Consider the following 18,535-nt stretch of genomic DNA (forward strand, 5'->3'; position numbering starts at 1 on the left):
GTCACATGTCTCTCTGACCTCAATGGAAACTTCTTACAACATTCTCCTTGTGTGACATCCATTCAGGAGAGTTTTAGGTCAGACTGCCACCTGATGGCTGCAGACCTGAAACATTACACAAAAAGTTACAAAGTTACACAAAAAAATATGAATACATTATATATGTTATAATACACTGGATTGGTTGCGTCAACTTTTGCTGCTGAGTTATTCTCAAATAAACATCTACTATAATATAATGAAAAACTGCAGTTTGAATATTTTGAATGGCCATTAATAGAAAAATATGCTTTGAGAGGCAGATGGTGTATAGTATCCATTTAATAATAACATTCTATAACTATAACCAAACATGTCAACAAAAATCCTGCCAAAGATGATGAAACAAAAGGAATGTTGTAGATGTGCTCTAGACCACATACATCACAGACTCACCCCCAAACTATCAGCCAATAAAAATTAGGGGTGTAACCTACTGTACATAAAAGGACACACACTAGACTTTACATCAACTCTGCATAGAAACAAACAGAGACAGACTTATCATTACAATTCCCCAAAATGTGCTGTTGTGCTTTTTGGCACCAGAGACTGACAGACAGCGCACTATTTACAAAGTCAAATTCAAAGAATCACTGTTATCATGAAACCAATCTGAAGGTTCTGAACGTTCTTGTAAAGCACAAATAAAACAGTTAAGATATGATCTAAAATAAGACTCTTTAAATAAGCATTAAAGTAAAAAAAGAAAAGAAAAACTGATCGTAATCAGTAAAATCAAGAAGAATCGTATTCTTTAGGGAAGTTAATGTTATTCAGAAATTAACAAAACATACTTTACTGTGTTGATTGGTATGAAAAATACTATTAAAATAAAGATAAAAAGTAAAACCTACAAAAAAGACGAAAAAAAGCACATTAAAACAAATGTATGAATATAATGGTGTATAGTAATGAAGTATATAGCCATTCACACTCTAAATTAATTAATTAAATAATTCCCTCTAAATTACTATTAAACTAAAATCCTTTAGTCACTGTAATGTACAGTGTGTCCAGTGAACCAGACTGTATTTGGGCCAAGATATCCCAGTATTGAGCACTCAAACACACCTTTACGCACACCGACGGCCCCCTGGAAGCTTCAGAGAGAAAGCAAAGTGGAGAAAGTTAAAGTGTTACTAGTTTTTCCCACTACAGTTCAGAGACCCCACACGCACAGCACTGATAAATAGAGCAGTCCGAGACGCCAAACACACAACATCCTCCTTCATCCTCAACAACACACTCTCAGCTGAATCATGAGGGTGGTGAACCTGGTATGTACCTGACATTCAGACAATTATTTACATGCATGATTCATAATTTCCTCAACGGTGCGTAAAGCAGAATTATAGCTATTATATATGAATAACCATTTTTGATTATATGGCAATGCAGAAAATTGGTAGACTAAGTCTTATTAGTTGTATCTCTTAAACACAAACTCTAACTACTAGGGTCCGGATCCCTCTCTGGCATATCGCCCTGATAGTAATGAGAAAGACCAATCAGAATTCAGGAACTTTGAGGTAAAACTTGGAATTATGCATATTCTTAATTCATATTTTCTTGTATCATTCCTTTTAATACAACCGTCTTATTTCTATTTTGATGTGTGTACATGTCTAACACAGAGTGGAGCTCTCTATGACCGTGTGTTTAATACATACAAGCTGATGCACACGTACCAAACGCTGGACTTTGTCAAACAGAAGGTTGGTAAAATAATAAAATAAGCTAAATAAAATAAGCATCTCCGTTTGGGTAACAGGCCTGTGCTAACAACTGATAAAATATAAATGCTAAAATTCAGAATCTCAATTATTACTAAAGGAAATGCATCAATTCTGGACCAGTTACACAGCACATAATCATATATTGCAAGCTTTTCTTGCCTAGTAAAGTTTATTCTACTGTTTAACTTGACGTGTTTCTTTGGAGTTAAAATTTGGTCCCTATGTGATGACCCAGATAAATGACAAACACAAACACTGAACATGACCTCTCACCTCTGACCTTCAGCACCTAGAATGGGCGAACTGCAATCACTTCAGCATGAGAATGATGGAGAACATCGATTCCCTGGACGAGCTTGTTGATGAATCCGACCCTGATGTTGACTTCCCAAACTCTTTCCATGCATTCCAGACCGCCGAGGGAATCCGCAAAGAGCATCCTGATAAAGGTGAGAGATCAGCAGGGACAAAGGTCACAGACGTCGCCTTAGTGTACTTAGATAAGACTGTGTTTTACAACAACACATACCTGAAGTTGTTTTTGTGAAGTTTCTGATCAATATGTCCAAACCTGCAGGCCTTCTTTCAGGACTGAAATCCATTTCTAAATGTAAAAGCTTTTTGTGCATATTTATATTTGGTCAAATGGTCAACTGAATTTAAAATAACTTCTCTCCAGATTGGTTCCAGCTAGTCGGTCTGATCCATGACATAGGTAAAATCATGGCCCTGTATGAGGAGCCGCAGGTGAGAGACAAAAACATCCAATCACAGTGTAAAAACCTACGACAGCTGTCCCGTGATAAATAATATATAGAATGCTACTGTGTGTGTTTAAGTGGGCTGTAGTTGGAGATACATTCCCAGTTGGATGCAAGTTTCAGAATTCAATAGTGTTCAGAAACTCAACATTTGAAGGCAATCCGGATGGGAAGAACCCCGCACTCAAGTACTGCACCACTTCCGTCTTCTACATCACAAAACAGTCTTATTCAAATACTATTATAGTGTATAATAACTTATAGTCATTTTAATATTAAATTAATTTTTATTCTATTTTCAGCTTTGGGATCTTTAAAAAACATTTATCTTAACTTTAATTTATGTTAATGTCAGGTCTGGTCATTTTAATACTTCAGATTAAACATTTTATTTCATTTAGTTGCAAAGGCAACATTTCTAATTTGAATTTTTTCCTCCCCATCTGATATTCAGATTTTATTTTTAAATGATCTAAAATGTAAAAATGTGTTTCTACCTGATGGTTTTGGCATGTTTTTCATTGCAGCACAGAATTTGGGATTTATGAACCACAATGTGGACTTGATAACATCCTGATGTCTTGGGGACATGATGGTGAGTGATCACGTTTGCACACGTTATGACGTTACATCTAATGTCTCACTGTGAAACATACTATCGTTCAAATGTTTGAGGTCAGTTGAAAGAATTACTCATTTTAAATAGTGTCAAAAGGGAAAGTAAAAGACATTTAAAATGTTGATTTCAAATAAATGCTGTTATTTTGAGCTTTCTATTCATCAATCCTGAAAAATGTATTACGGTTTCCACAAAAATATTAAGCAGAACAACTGTTTTTAACATTGATAATAATAAGAAATGTTTCTTGAGCAGCAAATCAGCATATTAGAATGATTTCTGAAGCATCACGTGACACTGAAGACTAATGCTGAAAATTCAGCTTTGCATCACAGGAATACATTACATATTAAAATAGAATGTTCTTACTGTTTCTTTGTTCAAAAAAAAATTCTTACAGACCTCAAACTGTTGAACGCTAGTGAATTTGCTGTTGAAGTGACTAATGATAATTCTTCTCGCTCTATTCTAGAGTATCTATACCGGGTAATGAAGTTCAACAAATGCACCATCCCTGAGGAGGTAATGCCACAGAGCTCACCTGAAAAGCAAACAAATATAAACACACATACACAAACAATATGACTTCGTGATTCATGCTTTAAAAGACTATCAAACACTTTCTTCTGCCAGGGTCTTTACATGATCCGCTTCCACTCCTTCTACCCCTGGCATTCAAACGGAGACTACATGCACTTATGCAACGAGAAAGACCTGCAGATGCTGCCCTGGGTCAAAGAGTTTAAGTAAGTCATGAGTTTCTCAATGAGAGCTCGTTTGTGTGTCCGTTTATTCTGCTGTGCGAGTGTGACCCACATACTGAAGGTCTCACCTCTCACTGATCAAAAACGTGCGTCTGTTTGTCTTTCCTCTGACAGCAAGTTTGATTTGTACACCAAGAGCACTGAACTACCGGACGTGGAGAGTCTGAGGCCGTATTATCAGTCTCTCATTGATAAGTACTGCCCCGGGATACTGCGCTGGTGAACGTGTACTACAATTCTACAAATCTGTCCTATTTCAAACATGACACCTCAAATCATGTATAGTTATAGTTTTTGTTTTGTGGGCAATAAAAATGGGTGAAAAAACTTCATCTAACATCTTGGCACTTTGGAATTTTCTTCATAAAATAAAATAAAAATAAAAAGCAAAATAAAATAAAATAAAATAAAAGTGAACATGGTATGAATAAAATAAGTTTTTAATTTCTTCATGTACAATAAACTGTGGGAATCAATTCAAATACCTATACCTTCCTAAAAAGTCAAACAAAAAGAAATATTAATTATTAATATCCAAAACTTTATTGTATATATTCATTGTTAATGCTATATTAGATTACATCAAAAAGATAAAATAAATTGTACTTTAAAATGTAAATGTCTTTGAAAAATATAAATAATGGTGCTTGTGCCAGTGTATATTTTTCTATGTTTATTAAAAATATTACAAAACATTAAAGCTGAGTGTTTTTTGATGCATCTTCACTTATATTAACACAATAAACATGCTGTACATCTCAGTGGTCAAATATGATATTACAATACACAAATCAAAAGACCATAACCAGTTACAGTCCAATAAACCATTTCCTGTCATATAACACCACCTACACAACATGACAGTCGAAGTGGAAAATGTCATTTTCTGATACTCTTGGTATACTGTAAGGTACTGCACATACTGGGCTTCGTTCATAAAACAATGAATGTTTGTCTAAATTCACAAGTGCTGTTTTTGGTATTTTGTTGCATTCGATTCAAAGTGTAATTTATGTAAGATTGATTTTAACATAAATCCCACTTCTGTTTAATGAGGTCCAGTATGTGCATTTAAATATTCAGTGTTTTACAGTTATTTTTAGTTCTCATGGTGGAAGACATCCTGGCTTTTATTAATATGGTATGTAGCAGTTAGTGCACACTGGGAAAACAATAACTTACCTTGTTTTGCATTTACCTGTCAAAGCAATCGAAGACCATACAACAAAACCCCTTGTGTTGCAGTGTGACCCTTCAATCGGGTTTTAGTTGAACTAAACTGGAAGGTAAATCCAGGACACTACTGGGATACATGAATGCGTCACTACACTGCCTACATCTCTCAAACCTGCCTGTGAAAACAGAGAAAAGTCAATGTTTTGACACAACAAGGGTGGAAGTGCTGGTGTTTTGTGGTAGATGTTATTACCCTGAGCTGGAATTAAAGTCCTCAGACGATCAAAAAAAACCTCACTTCCTTTTCCTGAAGCTGTTCACTTCCTCTTCAATTCCTCCTTCCTGTTCTTCTTCACTTGTTGCATCTTCTTCCTGCTCTTTTCCCTCTTCCTCTGCATCATGTTTTGCATCCTCCTCATGTTTCTTCTCGTCCTCCTGCGCCACATTGGAGCGTGTTGCGGCCTGTTTATCTGCGTGTTTGTTCTGAAGCCATTCGTGCTGCTGGTGATGTGCACGTGATCGCAGAGAGTTGAGGAGACACGCGGTCGCAGCCGAGCTGAAGAGAGTCCAGAGCAGAAGAGGAGCTGGCATCTCACGGGCATGTTCTCCAATATGATGCAATAACCGTGGCAGCCAAGCATTCGAGCTGCGCCTCGGAGGAGCCTTATCCTGATCAACAAAAAGAAAGAGACGCAGATGAGATTTAAAACAAAAATCAAGATCATTAAATCTTTGTTAATCAACACATGAATGCGAGTGAAAAGGAGAGAGCAAGGCCAAAACATAAATACAGTATTTGAGGGTCAACTCTCTTGACTTCGGCTAATAGGAACATCAAAAACATCATAGCAATGGATAGTAATGACATTTAAAAAAAAAATCTTCAAAAAATGTATTAAATAAATTATCTTGTTTTCAAGTCCTGATGTAAAATACATTCAATTCATAGCAATTCGTGTCATCAACAACGAAAAACATTGTTTTTATGTATTCATTATCTTATGTATTCATATAAGGCTGCACGATTAATTGAAAAAAGAAATTAAAACTAAAATCGCAATGTAATGATTTAATTTATTAAAATATATTTTTAAAATACTCTTCGTTTTTACAGTGAAATATTACATTAGTAATATTTCTTATTTTTTAGTAATGTTTATATGATTATTATTCATATTTTGTTTTTAAATAATTCATAGCCATAACGACATGGGAGAGACATAGTGAAAGCAGCAAAACTTTTTTTTTTTTAAATCACAATTTTGGTTGTCATTTCCCAAATTGTGTAGCCCTATTTTCATATACAGACTGAAGATAAAATTAATTTTATTTTAAATTGTGAGGTACTACAATATAAAGCTATAACGCTCGTAAAACAGTTAAATCTTTGTAAATACCAACACTTATACCAGTGCATGTTTATTTAAAAAATATTACAAAGCATTAAATTGGCATGATTTTTGTACAAACACAATATTTTAATGACAGTTTCATTTTTATTCGTCCTCATTATATCACCTCTCTATAAATAATACAAACACCGTGTCTCCTGATGTCACCTATAAAATATGTCTGTATTTATCTTTGCTTTGAGCAAGTTCAATGCAAATGATTCAAAAACACTGTTTATTGAATCAAACTATCCTGCAGATAACAGACGGTGAACTTTAGGTCTGTTAGTTTTCCTGTGAGGTTATCGAAATTCAAAATGTGTCCCAATTTAATTACACTTTCACTTTTGACAGCAGACTTGTTTCTTACCTTCAAACCATGTTTAACCAGCATCTGTTCAAGGTAAGAGTCACCAAGGTGCACCATGGGATAGAACTCTTCCACGTACACGCGTCTCCACCATCGCTGGGGATATGACCTAAACACACACATCCAATATGACCAAGTCATGAAGACAGAAAATGCAACCAATGAGGCTAGACATTAACCCTATAAAAATATTACTTGAATTAAAATAAATGTTTATAAAATAAAGTAAATGTTTAACAAAAAAAATAAAATAAATTTATTAAAAATGTATATAAAAAAAAAATTCTCCTTTGAGAGAAGTTGAAGTGCTAAAATAATTTAAACTAAATACATTAAAGGTGAGGTATGTAATTTTTCAAAAACGCTTTAGAAAACTGATTTGGGGTTGAGAACCAAAACAAACTCGTAGCCAATCAGCAGTAAGGGGCGTGTCTACTCTTGATGTGGACGAGAGAGCGCTCAGTGAACAGCCGAGCGACAGAAAGATAGAGATGGCGAATAAAAAACAAAAGCTGAAAACGTCTGCGGAACGATAAGAGAAGAAGTAGGACCCGTGTAAATATCGGATAAGCTTTCCAGCGCTGGAGAGAACTCGAGCGGAAGGCCTGCGATCGGATGCCAAGGTTGCTTTGTTTCTTCTCGATAGGGGAGTAACACCGTGTCTACACCGGACGCACCGCGCCGCAACAGCTAAAGTCTGCCTACATTGGACGCGACAAAGCAACTGTTGAAAATCATTTGAAATTTGTGTCAGCACATCATAAATAGAATGCGGCAGCAGTTTTCGGTCAGAGATTTGTCGCGCCGCGCAGCATCCAGTGCAGAAAGCGTCACTGATTATAATGACTTCTATAGTATTTTGTCGCGCCGCTCGTGTCAGACACGGTGTAACATTGGTTTTGCTTTGTTTCACAAAACTAATCGCTGCCTGGGTTGCGTCGGCTACGTATGTGTGGGGCGGAGCTATCAAAATAGGGGAGAGACCCTTTTGGGGTAGGGGCGTGTTTGCTTTGATGATTTAAAATATCAACATTGGGTTCCAGAAATCGCTTAACCCACCTTTAAAACTAATAAATAAAAATAAACATTAACTAAAAAATAAAAACAAAAAAAAATTTATTTTATTTCTGCCAGTTGCCAAGGCAACATTTTTCCTTTAAAACAAAATGTATAAATAAAATAAAATAGGTGTGCTCTCACCCGTCCTCTTTGGGCTCGCTGAACCAGTATTTGTAGCGATGAGCTCGGAGGTACGCAGGAGGCTGTTTGCTGAACGGATACTGAGACTCATCTGTCTGAATGAGTCTGATCACTGCTCAACACACATATGGAATATTTACACAGTATTGTATAAAACTCTGCATCTTGTTCAGACTGATGCACTGGATGCATTTAGATCTCATGCATGCAAAGCAAACACATTTCGTCTCACCGTCTCGTTTGCCCTGCAGGAGTTTGTGTAAGAGGCTGCTGAACCAGGGGCTCTCTGTGTGCGGCCCCAGAGCAGCGAACCACATCTGCCAGTCCAGCCTGGGCTGGTGCGGAGCCACCACAGGGGGCGCTGCGCTCATGTTCCCAGGCTTATACATGAACTCGATCTCCTGCAAAAATATAAAAACACCAAACAATGAACACAATCATATATATTTAGAGTTACAGTAGAAATGTTTCCATGGACACATTTTTTTCAATCCATATAAATCCAATCCGATTTTAGATTCTGAAAGTTCTTCAATCCTACAGAGCCATCAGTTAAATTACTAACAGATTATTTGTGTGCATGTAATTGTAGCTAGTTTTAATTTAACTTCACCTTGACATGCTGAAGCTGGTGCATGTAGATACATTCTTTTGAAAAATTGTTAATATTTTTGCAATTTGGGGGCTCCATACTGCAGCGAATCTACATACATGGTAAAATGATATTTTATTTTCATTCATTCAACTCTTCAGTTACTAGACCTTACTATTGACCTTTTAGGCTACTTTTGGTATAATTTCATATTCTTCATGAAGTCTCTCCTTCACATACAATTAAATGTAATTCGGACACTACGCACTTGCTCAAATACTAGTAAACTGACCGTCCATGTGTTGCGATCCATACTGCCCTCAATGACCACTTCTGGACGGCCTCCGACGCCAGTCATCCTCCGGAACAATCCATACGAGTTGACCAGCTGGTAACGGTCAGTCAGCTCAAACGCCGTCCGGACGCCAGGCCAGAGTTTACTGTGTGCATCATACTCAAAGTAGGTGTAGGGAACCTGCACACACGCTTCATTATTAGAGTCATTATTTTTAAATAACTTAAAGGGACAGCACATATAAAAAAATAAATTTCAGTGCACTACACTTGAAATACACAATGAAGTACTCGTGTATTGAACGTGGATTAGATTAAATTTTGATTAGAAAAAAAAAAAAATGCAGAAGGCAAGATTTTCAGTATTAAATTACTTAAAGCTGCAGTCCATAAGTTTTGCTTATGATTAAAAATTACTTTGTCTCCATCTCTGTTTGAAACCTGCAATTGCAGTTATTTGCGGAATTCTCTTTTTTACATGGATTGTGCACCGGCATGGTTCCAGCACGGATTAATCTAATGTTTAGAGGTGAATGTGTGGCTGTCAGTCACCGCACCGGTGTAGATACTGTACTTAGGAATCACAGATTCTAGCCTACGTCTTTGAATATATGACCCAAACAATAATTTTACTGGATGTTGTCATCTGAACGAGTAACAAGTCTGCCACTTTTGTTCTGACCAACTGAGGAAAAAAAACATTAAATCCTGCAAATTTACCACAAATTCCTACCCGTACCACTCAGATTAGAAAACATTATTATAATCTAACCGTTGTGAATCAGGCTAAAGGAGATTTTGAACACTGGCTTATGTACTTGCTCAAAAATTTATTTCAGATCATTTTTAAACAAAAAAGTTACAGACTGCAGAAATGTATTTCAGTTCATCATAAAAGCTACTGTACAGTTTGAGAAAACTTGAAATATGGAGACTTCAAAGATGTATGGACTACTTTGATTATTAATTCAGCTATTTAACTCCTCAGACAGGTTTGGAACAGCATACAGGTAACAAAAATTCTGACATTTTTTTTTTATTTTGGGATGAACAGGTGCTGTTATAGTGTCATATAGACTCATCCAGACTCTATTGTCAAAAAGGTCCATACTCGGAATTCGTGCTCTGCATTTATCCCATCCAAAGTGCACACACACAGCAGTGGGCAGCCATTTATGCTGCGGCGCCCAGGGAGCAGTTGGGGGTTCGGTGTCTTGCTCAAGGGCCCCTCAGTCGTGGTATTGAGGGTGGAGAGAGCGCTGGACATTCACTCCCCCCACCTACAATTCCTGCCGGCCTGAGACTCGAACTCGCAACCTTGGATTTATCCAAAGGGCTGGTAAAATCACTCTGGACCCCTCACATCCAGCACACTCCCTCTTTGATCTGTTGCCGTCTGGTCAACGCTACAGAGCTCGTGAGCACCAAAACGGACAGACATAGGAACAGTTTCTTCCCTCATGCAATCCATCTCATGAACATTTGAACTCTTAACAATATCATACTTTTTATTTTTTAACACACAAACGTATTACATTTCAAATTTGCACCAAACATACCTGTACATACTAAATTGTCTATTTTGTATATTGTACATTTTTTTTAACTATCTGTGTCCTGTCGCTGTCATTCGGTCGCACTGTGGCGCTACTGTCACTAAAACAGATTCCTCGTATGTGCAAACATACCTGGCAATAAAGCCAATTCTGATCCTGATATTGATATAGTTATAGTGAAATAATAAAACATTAAACATTTCTCGAATTTAGAATTTTCATTTAGTTTATGTTGAAATACTAAAGCTGAAAATAATATTAATAGAAACTTAATATATATAAAATAAAAAAACCACTAAAAACAAAAATGACAACTTTAATGAAAACAGAAAAAAAAAAAAAAAAAAAAAATTATAAATACTATTAAAAGATCCTAAAATAGCACAGACAAGAAGTTTACTGACCAGACTGATGGCAAACATGGAGACTGTAGCCAGAGCCATAACTGCCCACTGGATTGTGCTCCAGAGACGCCACAACACTCCTCTCACACACGCACACCTGAAACAGAAACATGTTCTACCAGGATGCTAACTAATGGACATACTGAGCAAAAACCATCATACATAACCCACATCACTCACTTAAACATGGAGGAAATGATCTCCCATGTGAGAGACAGCACGCCAATCCAGATACTGGGCACTGTGACCGTCTTCAGAAAGCCGTTGAACTCAAAATACGTAAATGCTGAGGAACAGGAACACCGAGTTAAATCATACTGAACAAGAACTGAACTCAATCAGGTATTGTCGAGAGCTTCACCTGTTTTGGACAAGATGCTTTGGTTTTCCCAGTCCACCTGCAGGTCAAAGTATTTGACTGTCCAGTAGCCAAGCAGACCGTATGTCCCAATCTCTAACATCACAGCCAGACCAGAGAACAGAGTCTGCAATGATGCTGGAAAACAACAATAAAATAAGGCTTTTTTTTTTTTCACATCTTGTCCTAACAGGGCACATACATTGTTCATGTAGTATTTGAAAACGGCAAATCACAAAGACAAAAATATGAAGCAGCACAATAAATATAAGCATTGTTTATTGAGCAGCAACTTAGCATATTAAAATGATTTCTGAAGGACACTGAAGACTGGAGTAATGATACTTAAATTTCAGCTTTGTATCACAGGAATAAATTACATTTTAAAATATATTCAAATAGAAAACTGTTTTTAAATTGTAATAAGTTACAATTACAATGTGTGTGCATGTATTTAAGAAATATGTTACGTTTATATATTAAATATGATATAATTTATATAAATATATACATGTACATATTTTCAAAATATATGCTGTGTGTGTGTGTCTTTATATATACACATAAATATACACAGTTCACACACATAGATAATGTAAATAAAAACTCTTATTTTGGATGCGATTAATCACGATTAATAAATATTTCACAATATTACTGTTTTTACTGTATTTTTGAACAAATAAATGCAGCCTTGGTGAGCATAAGAGACTTCTTTCAAAAACATCTTAAGTGTGTCCATACTGCTCTCGGTCTTTGGCGTGGGTCTTCGGAGCCAGAAGTTCACGTGTTGGTCATCCAGCAGCGACAGGCACAGGGTGATGGTGAGAATATTAAAGAAGTTATAATTTCCAGACAGGATGATCGACAACTGAACCAGGACCTGTAAACCACCAAAATGTTACATTGATGCATAAACTCATGGGAGCCTCTCAATTTCTGATCAAACACATGCATACTCGCTCACCTGCATGTAGAAGGCGGCAAGTCTGTGTCTTCGTATGGGGCTGAAGAAAATGAAGGGAACGGCGATCTCGATAACAAACGTTCCCACCACACTGAGCTTCTGGAACCACACCGGCAGCTGATGAGCGAACCAGGCCAGCGGGGTCGGTATACACTGGGTCTCATAGTGATAGGTCAAAGCTGATGAGAAAATAACAATGTAGTGTTTGACAGTGAACTGACATGAATAATTTGATTTGTATTTTTATTTTCAGACAATAAAAATCAATAGGCATAGTGGAAACACTGTCAAAACTTCCATCGCCATTTCTTAGCTCAACAACAAGGTCATGGGTTCGACTACCAGGGGAAGCTTGGAAGAACTGATCAAATGTGTATCTTGAATGCAATAAGTCGCTTTGGATAAATAAGTAAATGTAAAATAAGTAAATATACATATTCTCCTGAAAATAAATACAAACAAAATGAAAAGAATAACTAAATAGGTAAATAAAGTTCACTTTAAATTCCAGAGGAGAGACATCATTTACCCAAAAATTTAGGATTACCAATAGGTCTTAGAATTAACATACTATTTAATTATGGAAATTAAAATGGAAAGGAAACAAACTAAATGTAATTAATCTTCAAAAAAAAAATATTACATAAAAAAAAACAATCCTACCTTTTATTAAAAAAACTCAAAGCATATAAACATTAATAATAATAATGATGATTATATAGAGATTGTATTGTATTTCATTGTTGTCACATCTTTGAGGGTGAAATATATTTTTAATCTACTGTTAGACAAAAATTTTTTAATTCTTAGCACTTCTATAAAGTGATGACTCAACAAACCATAGATTTTGCTTCCAGTTCATTTGTTACACAAGAAATCAACTCCAGAGCACTGCATTGTGGGGCACTTTGTTACACTGTGCTCACATACTGTAAAAACAGTAGTTTTAAATACATGCTAAACCAAATCCAGAACATGTGGACACCGATATATTCTTCAAATCTCAGCTGATTCCTCACCGGTCAGGCCCCACCAGGTGGGACAGCGGCTGGTCAGTTTGACGACACCCGACACAAACATCAGCCGAAACAACAGCCAGCGCGCCAGCCAGAAAGTCACGCCGTCATGGAGACACACCTTTGAAGACCAGGGCATTTTCATGGGAGCGATGAGAATGGCCAAGAAGCCTGTCTCCAGCAAGAGGTTATCCCTGAGATCAAGAAGTTTGACACATTATAACTCTGGCTTCTGATGCGCTGAAGTCATTAACACAGACATGAGACTACTGTAAATAACACTCTCAAGATTAAGATTGTTTTGTTGCTATGGTTGGAAAGCGGTTAAACAAAGCCATAGACCAGGGGTGGCGAACATCCGTCCTGGAGAGCCGCAGCCCTGCAGAGTTTTACTTCAACCTTAATCAAACCCACCTGAATAAGGCAAGCTAAACAAGGTCTGAAGAGTTTCTAGAAATCTACAGGCAAGTGAGGGTTGGAGCTGAACTCTGCAGGGCTGCGGCTCTCCAGGACCGGAGCTCGCCACCCCTGCCATAGACCATTACATAACAGACAGAATTTGGGGAAAAAGAACTTGTGAATCAATAAAACATCTGGTGGTGCACCAGCAACACACTGACAGAAAATCTAATACCCACCACTGAAAGTATAAGAAGACCTGGCCCACCTACAGAAACAAGAAGCATTACATGTCAGTACCCTCCACATTAACTTCTAAAATCTTGATAAGTAGTATTCGTAATACCTATTGGCAAATTAGCACATTTTTTTTTTTTTAGGTAATGGTCAACAGCAAGTTGGATATATTGAAAATATAATATGACAGAGTTTAAAGAAAGCAAATGAGACAAAATTAAATTTTTTTTGTTGCAATTTTATATATGCATTATATATATCGTATGTTACTAAATTAGATGCTATATAATATAATATCTTATAAATGATACAAAACAGCTTAGAGAAAAATATCTATTGTAATGTAAAAAAAGAAAAATATAATTACATTTTACATACAATGCAGTTTAAAGAGCAAATAAGACTAAATTATTTAAAATAAAAATAATAATAATAATATATTATTTAAATATGTAAAAATAACATTTTTATATACTGTGTATATACACAGTGCCCTCCAAAAGTATTGGAACGGTAAAGACAAAAGTGCTCTTTAAGAGGAGAGTAAAGGCAGAAACTCCCCAAAACAAGCAACAATTGGAATTGGCCGCATTAAAGGCTGGGAAAAGCATTTCAAAGGATGAGTCCAAGAGTCTGGTGATGTCTATGGGTCACAGATTCACTGCTGTGATTGTGCGCAAGGGATCTGCAACTAAATAATAGCTTTTAATCTTTTATATCTGCCTTATGGCTTTGTTGTTTGGTCCCAATACTTATGCTCACATCAATGAGTGGGATGAACTCTAAAAGTGCTGTTCTTTTTATTTGGTAAAACATATACGTGTTAAAACGGCTAATAATAAAATGTGACATTCTGCAGTTTTGTCTCATATTCATCTTTTAATCATATGTCTTGACTCCACAGCCAACAGAGCAATTTTGTCTTTACTGTTCCAATACTTTTGGAGGGCACTGTATTATTATATATATATATATCAAGTGTAAAAATAAATAAATAAGGCGGCCATCAATAAGGCCTAATTAGTTGGCCAGTGTTTTGTCATTATTTTAATTATCAGCATGAGCTAATAACCTGGTACAAGGAGTTTCCAGATACTAATTTATTTGTAATCTTTTTTTTGCCAGAAGTTTTTTGGGATTTTTTAATTTTTTTGCTGTCAGCCATAGGCCACCTGTTCTCTATACATTACACAAGCCAGTGAAAAGGGCACTAGTGGTATCAGTACTGTGTGAACTGAGTCTGTACCTGGTAGAGGGACAGATAGAGTATCCAGAGCACCAGGAAGACTCTGCAGTCTCTGAGCACCGGCAGAGCCAGAGTCATTAAACTGAGCAGAGCTCCGGTCAGACTCAGCAGCTCCATGCACTGCTGCGTGTCCAAACCCAGCCGAGGACCGAACCACAGCAGCGTGGGAGAATCCTTCAGCTGCTCCAAAACACTCTTCCCAGACACCCTTAGCTGCCACCGCCCCGGCAGCACACCCTCGTTCCCATACAGGCCTAAAGACAGAGAGAGATCACATGGTCAGTGCCACAAAATAAGTTTTGATTTGTGACCTAAAAATGGTGCACAATCTGAAATTAGATTTATTTTGTCACAGTGTTACTTTAAGTTTTAGATTTTAGAATCCCAAAACTTTATTTCCAGGTTTCAGGGCCCAGATTGTTTATGTGGTCTCAGATAAATGGTACTAAATGATTACCTATGAAAAATGATTACATTATAAAAAAACGTGAGAAAACATGACATATGCTATACATGCAATATTACTTATATATGCTATACATACAGTATACCACTGTATATGGCCAAAAACATTACAATATACTATAATAAATGCAAAAAATAATGGTGGGTGTGTGTTTATGTTTGTGCATTTATGAGTGAAAACATAGCTGTAATATTCAGACTTCCCAGATTTTAATATAGCATCTTTGATTTTACAGTCTGTATATTTTTGAACAGGCGTCAACATGCTCGATCTAATCTGAGATGCTTTGCACAGACAGTTCTGCAAGACATTAAATATGGGTCCTTTAAAATAAAAATACTGTAACATCTCCCTAAACCGCGAAAGTACTGGAAAAAAACATCCTGCAGACTATTAACTTACCTAATGTATTCACAGATGAGCATGTCCATTTAAAATGCATGTCTAAAAGAGTTTTCCTGCATGTGTCACTGATGAACTTGTGCTGTTAGTTCAAAACATGCAAGTTAAACAAATCTTCAAACTCACCTGGAATCTGCACGTAAAGAGACGCGAAGGCAAACATATAAACAGCAGACAGGCACCACAAGAACATGTGCCTCGGCAGCCTTATATCTCCCATTTTCGTTCAGTAAACTCCTAAAGGAAACAGATGGGAGTAGGATTCTTCTCAAGATGGAGATCAGGGAGGTTTGAATGCACAGCACTGCCTCTAAGGCGAAGACTTGGCTCATGAATATTAATTACGCCACGCTCTGGGACGTGAAGTTGATTGGCTGAAAGGCAGACGTTGGAAAGAGGCGTTACAGAGCGAACCTATCTTAAGACTCGGCTCATGAATATTAAGTAGGTTGCGCACTTATCTACCGACCTATGAAGGTTGACAAGCAAAAATCAACATGACCTAATTACTATTTATGCGCGAAGCCCCCGTCATAGTACACTTGCCTAATATATATATTTTAATTATCATATCAATATTCCAGACCAAATTCATTCATTGCAATTATAACATCTAAGATCAGAACGAGAAATTAAATTTACTTGAGAAATCCATTATATGTTCATTAAAAACTGGGAAGAATTTGACAAGGACTAAACACACCAGAGCGATAATAGTTTATTCAATTATATCTTATTAATGTGCAATTTTGATTTGTCCTCAGGCAAACACATATACAAAATAACAGTATTAAAAGTCAGTTAAAACATGAACAGAGCCGCCCACCTCATATCCAGACCCGTCATCTGTACATTCAAGTGTCAGTCCATGGTGAACACAACTCTGCCCTAAAATATCTCTTTCTTGCTATGATTAACTGACATTGCACATGCAAGAGAACTGGACCGGCCTTGCAGAAGTCCGACCCAAACATTATGATTAAAAAAAGCATACATTGTGGCACATGAAAGCAAACAAATGTTTCCAGCATTTGACATGATTTTAAAGAGATCAGTAGGACATGACAGGAAGTGTCTTGTTTAAAATCAGTATTTAAAATCCTGAACTGGATGTCCATGTGAGTGCATCAGTAGTTTACTCCTTTATTTAAATACAAAACATGGCCATTTATAGAGTCATTGACACATTTACAAACTCTTTGCGAACACAAAGATGAATTTTGTAGACCTTTTGAATTTGGTAGCTGCCTCCGCCACATTTGGACAAAATGGACTGTGAACGACAATGGCCAACATATAGAGACATGGCAGACGACCTTTCTGAAAGGCTTCTGATGGAGGGGATTTTAAAACATCATTCTGAAATAAAACAAAATATTGGCTATTTAATGTGTCTAAAATATGACACTTTGGAGAACTAACCAATAAGGTGGTCTAGATTTTCACTTCTTTTTGGAGATTTGGTAGATTTAGCATTACACTGTTTTAAATGGCATGGTTCATGTTAAGATTCGTTTACTTGAGAATTCGTCAGTGTGTGTAAGCGAGTTCACGTTCCTTCCCCACCGTTGGAGGTGTGTGTGGTGGCTGACTGTGTCTGTACTGAAGTCGACTCCAGTTCAGATTCTTGGATGAAAACAACAGCGTCCCCACTGACGTTGATTAGGCACTGCGCCTGTAAAGCACACAACATGAGCATGAATGAACAAACGTGATGGGTTGAGTGTGTATGAGTCTGTGTGTGCGTGACTGTGCATGTATTAACCTGGTTCTTGTTAGGGTTCTCCATGAACACACACTCCTTCATGCTGTAGGAGACGACAGCATTTCCTCCAAGAGCAGCGACATGGGCACGAACCATCGCAAATACTTCAGCAATAAACGTATGCAGAAACCCACTCACACCTCCCTCCTAAAACATAAGAAAAAATAATGTGACAATAATAATTCCAAGAATATAAAAGAATTACTACTTTTAAATAATTTTAATAACATTATTATTAAAAATATTTAATATTATTATATTAAAAGCAATAATATTTTGCACCATTTAAATGTTTTATTATTCATAATAGCACAACTTACCATAATAAATAATATTTTTACCAATATTTTCATCAATGTAAATCATTGTAATTCATTCAAAGCTGCAGTCCGTAAGTTCTGCCTCTTTGTCGCCATCTCTGTTTGAAAACCTGGAATTGCAGCTGGGTGCGGAATTATCTTCCGTTGTGAGTCGGCACGGCTTCAGCGCATATGAATCTAATGTTTTGAGGTGAATGTGTAGCTGTCAATCACCGCACCGGTGTGGATGTTTACTGTACTTCGCAATCACAGATTCTAGCCTATGTCTTGGAAATATGACCCAAATAAGAATATTCACCGTATATTGCATCTGAACAAGTAACAAGTCTGCCACCTTTGTTCTGACCAACTGAGGAAAAAAGCATTACTATAAATCACCGCCATCAAAATGATAAGTTTAATTATTCTAGATGCTGTGAGAAAATGCTAAACGATCCTCCACCTGCAGGATCCT

At 36.7% G+C, this 18,535-nt stretch overlaps 3 protein-coding genes across 7 annotated transcripts in view; 1 reads left to right on the forward strand and 2 right to left on the reverse strand.

Annotated features, from left to right (window-relative positions):
* Nucleotides 1–1,213: 1,213 nt before the first annotated feature.
* Nucleotides 1,214–4,294, forward strand: LOC306888061 (inositol oxygenase-like). Its single transcript, XM_079446183.1, has 10 exons — nucleotides 1,214–1,319; nucleotides 1,500–1,571; nucleotides 1,677–1,757; nucleotides 2,065–2,227; nucleotides 2,458–2,525; nucleotides 2,618–2,727; nucleotides 3,067–3,134; nucleotides 3,631–3,680; nucleotides 3,792–3,904; nucleotides 4,037–4,294. Exons 1-10 carry the CDS (start codon nucleotides 1,302–1,304, stop codon nucleotides 4,143–4,145), a joined length of 852 nt encoding a protein of 283 aa, XP_079302309.1. The 5' UTR covers nucleotides 1,214–1,301; the 3' UTR covers nucleotides 4,146–4,294.
* Nucleotides 4,295–4,351: 57 nt separating this feature from the next.
* Nucleotides 4,352–16,308, reverse strand: LOC306888060 (lipase maturation factor 2-like). Its single transcript, XM_079446182.1, has 14 exons — nucleotides 16,123–16,308; nucleotides 15,129–15,382; nucleotides 13,885–13,913; nucleotides 13,250–13,440; nucleotides 12,231–12,409; nucleotides 12,008–12,146; nucleotides 11,267–11,401; nucleotides 11,086–11,191; nucleotides 10,906–11,002; nucleotides 8,944–9,126; nucleotides 8,292–8,460; nucleotides 8,060–8,171; nucleotides 6,860–6,968; nucleotides 4,352–5,767 (listed from the first exon to the last, which is right to left on the reverse strand). The coding sequence occupies exons 1-14, from the start codon at nucleotides 16,214–16,216 to the stop codon at nucleotides 5,393–5,395; spliced, it is 2,172 nt and encodes a 723-aa protein (XP_079302308.1). The 5' UTR covers nucleotides 16,217–16,308; the 3' UTR covers nucleotides 4,352–5,392.
* Nucleotides 16,309–16,697: 389 nt separating this feature from the next.
* c2cd5 (C2 calcium dependent domain containing 5) overlaps nucleotides 16,698–18,535 on the reverse strand; it is a 51,621-nt gene continuing 49,783 nt past the window's right edge. For 4 of the 5 annotated variants that reach the window (XM_079446504.1, XM_079446502.1, XM_079446501.1 and 1 more), the window contains 2 exons: nucleotides 17,762–17,908; nucleotides 17,398–17,671 (listed from right to left, as the gene is read on the reverse strand). In XM_079446504.1, coding sequence (XP_079302630.1) covers nucleotides 17,546–17,671; nucleotides 17,762–17,908 — 273 coding nt within the window. In that variant the 3' untranslated portion in view covers nucleotides 17,398–17,545. Of the gene's footprint in view, nucleotides 17,356–17,397; nucleotides 17,672–17,761; nucleotides 17,909–18,535 lie in introns of those variants that run through there. The other variant, XM_079446503.1, reaches the window with a different exon arrangement.

The sequence above is a fragment of the Barbus barbus genome (assembly GCF_936440315.1).
Source record: "Barbus barbus genome assembly, chromosome: 22".
In the NCBI taxonomy this organism is placed as follows: domain Eukaryota; kingdom Metazoa; phylum Chordata; class Actinopteri; order Cypriniformes; family Cyprinidae; genus Barbus; species Barbus barbus.

Bases quoted from the DNA above. Each gene is read 5' to 3' on its own strand.
- LOC306888060 (XM_079446182.1), bottom strand. From the start codon at position 16,216: ATGGGAGATATAAGGCTGCCGAGGCACATGTTCTTGTGGTGCCTGTCT. The intron at 15,383-16,122 runs GTGAGTTTGAAG...CTCTGTCTTTAG, and splicing joins TCTTTACGTGCAGATTCCAG to GCCTGTATGGGAACGAGGGT. The intron at 5,768-6,859 runs GTAAGAAACAAG...TTTGTTGATCAG, and splicing joins TGGTTAAACATGGTTTGAAG to GATAAGGCTCCTCCGAGGCG.
- LOC306888061 (XM_079446183.1), top strand. The intron at 2,228-2,457 runs GTGAGAGATCAG...ACTTCTCTCCAG, and splicing joins CAAAGAGCATCCTGATAAAG to ATTGGTTCCAGCTAGTCGGT. The intron at 3,135-3,630 runs GTGAGTGATCAC...GCTCTATTCTAG, and splicing joins GATGTCTTGGGGACATGATG to AGTATCTATACCGGGTAATG.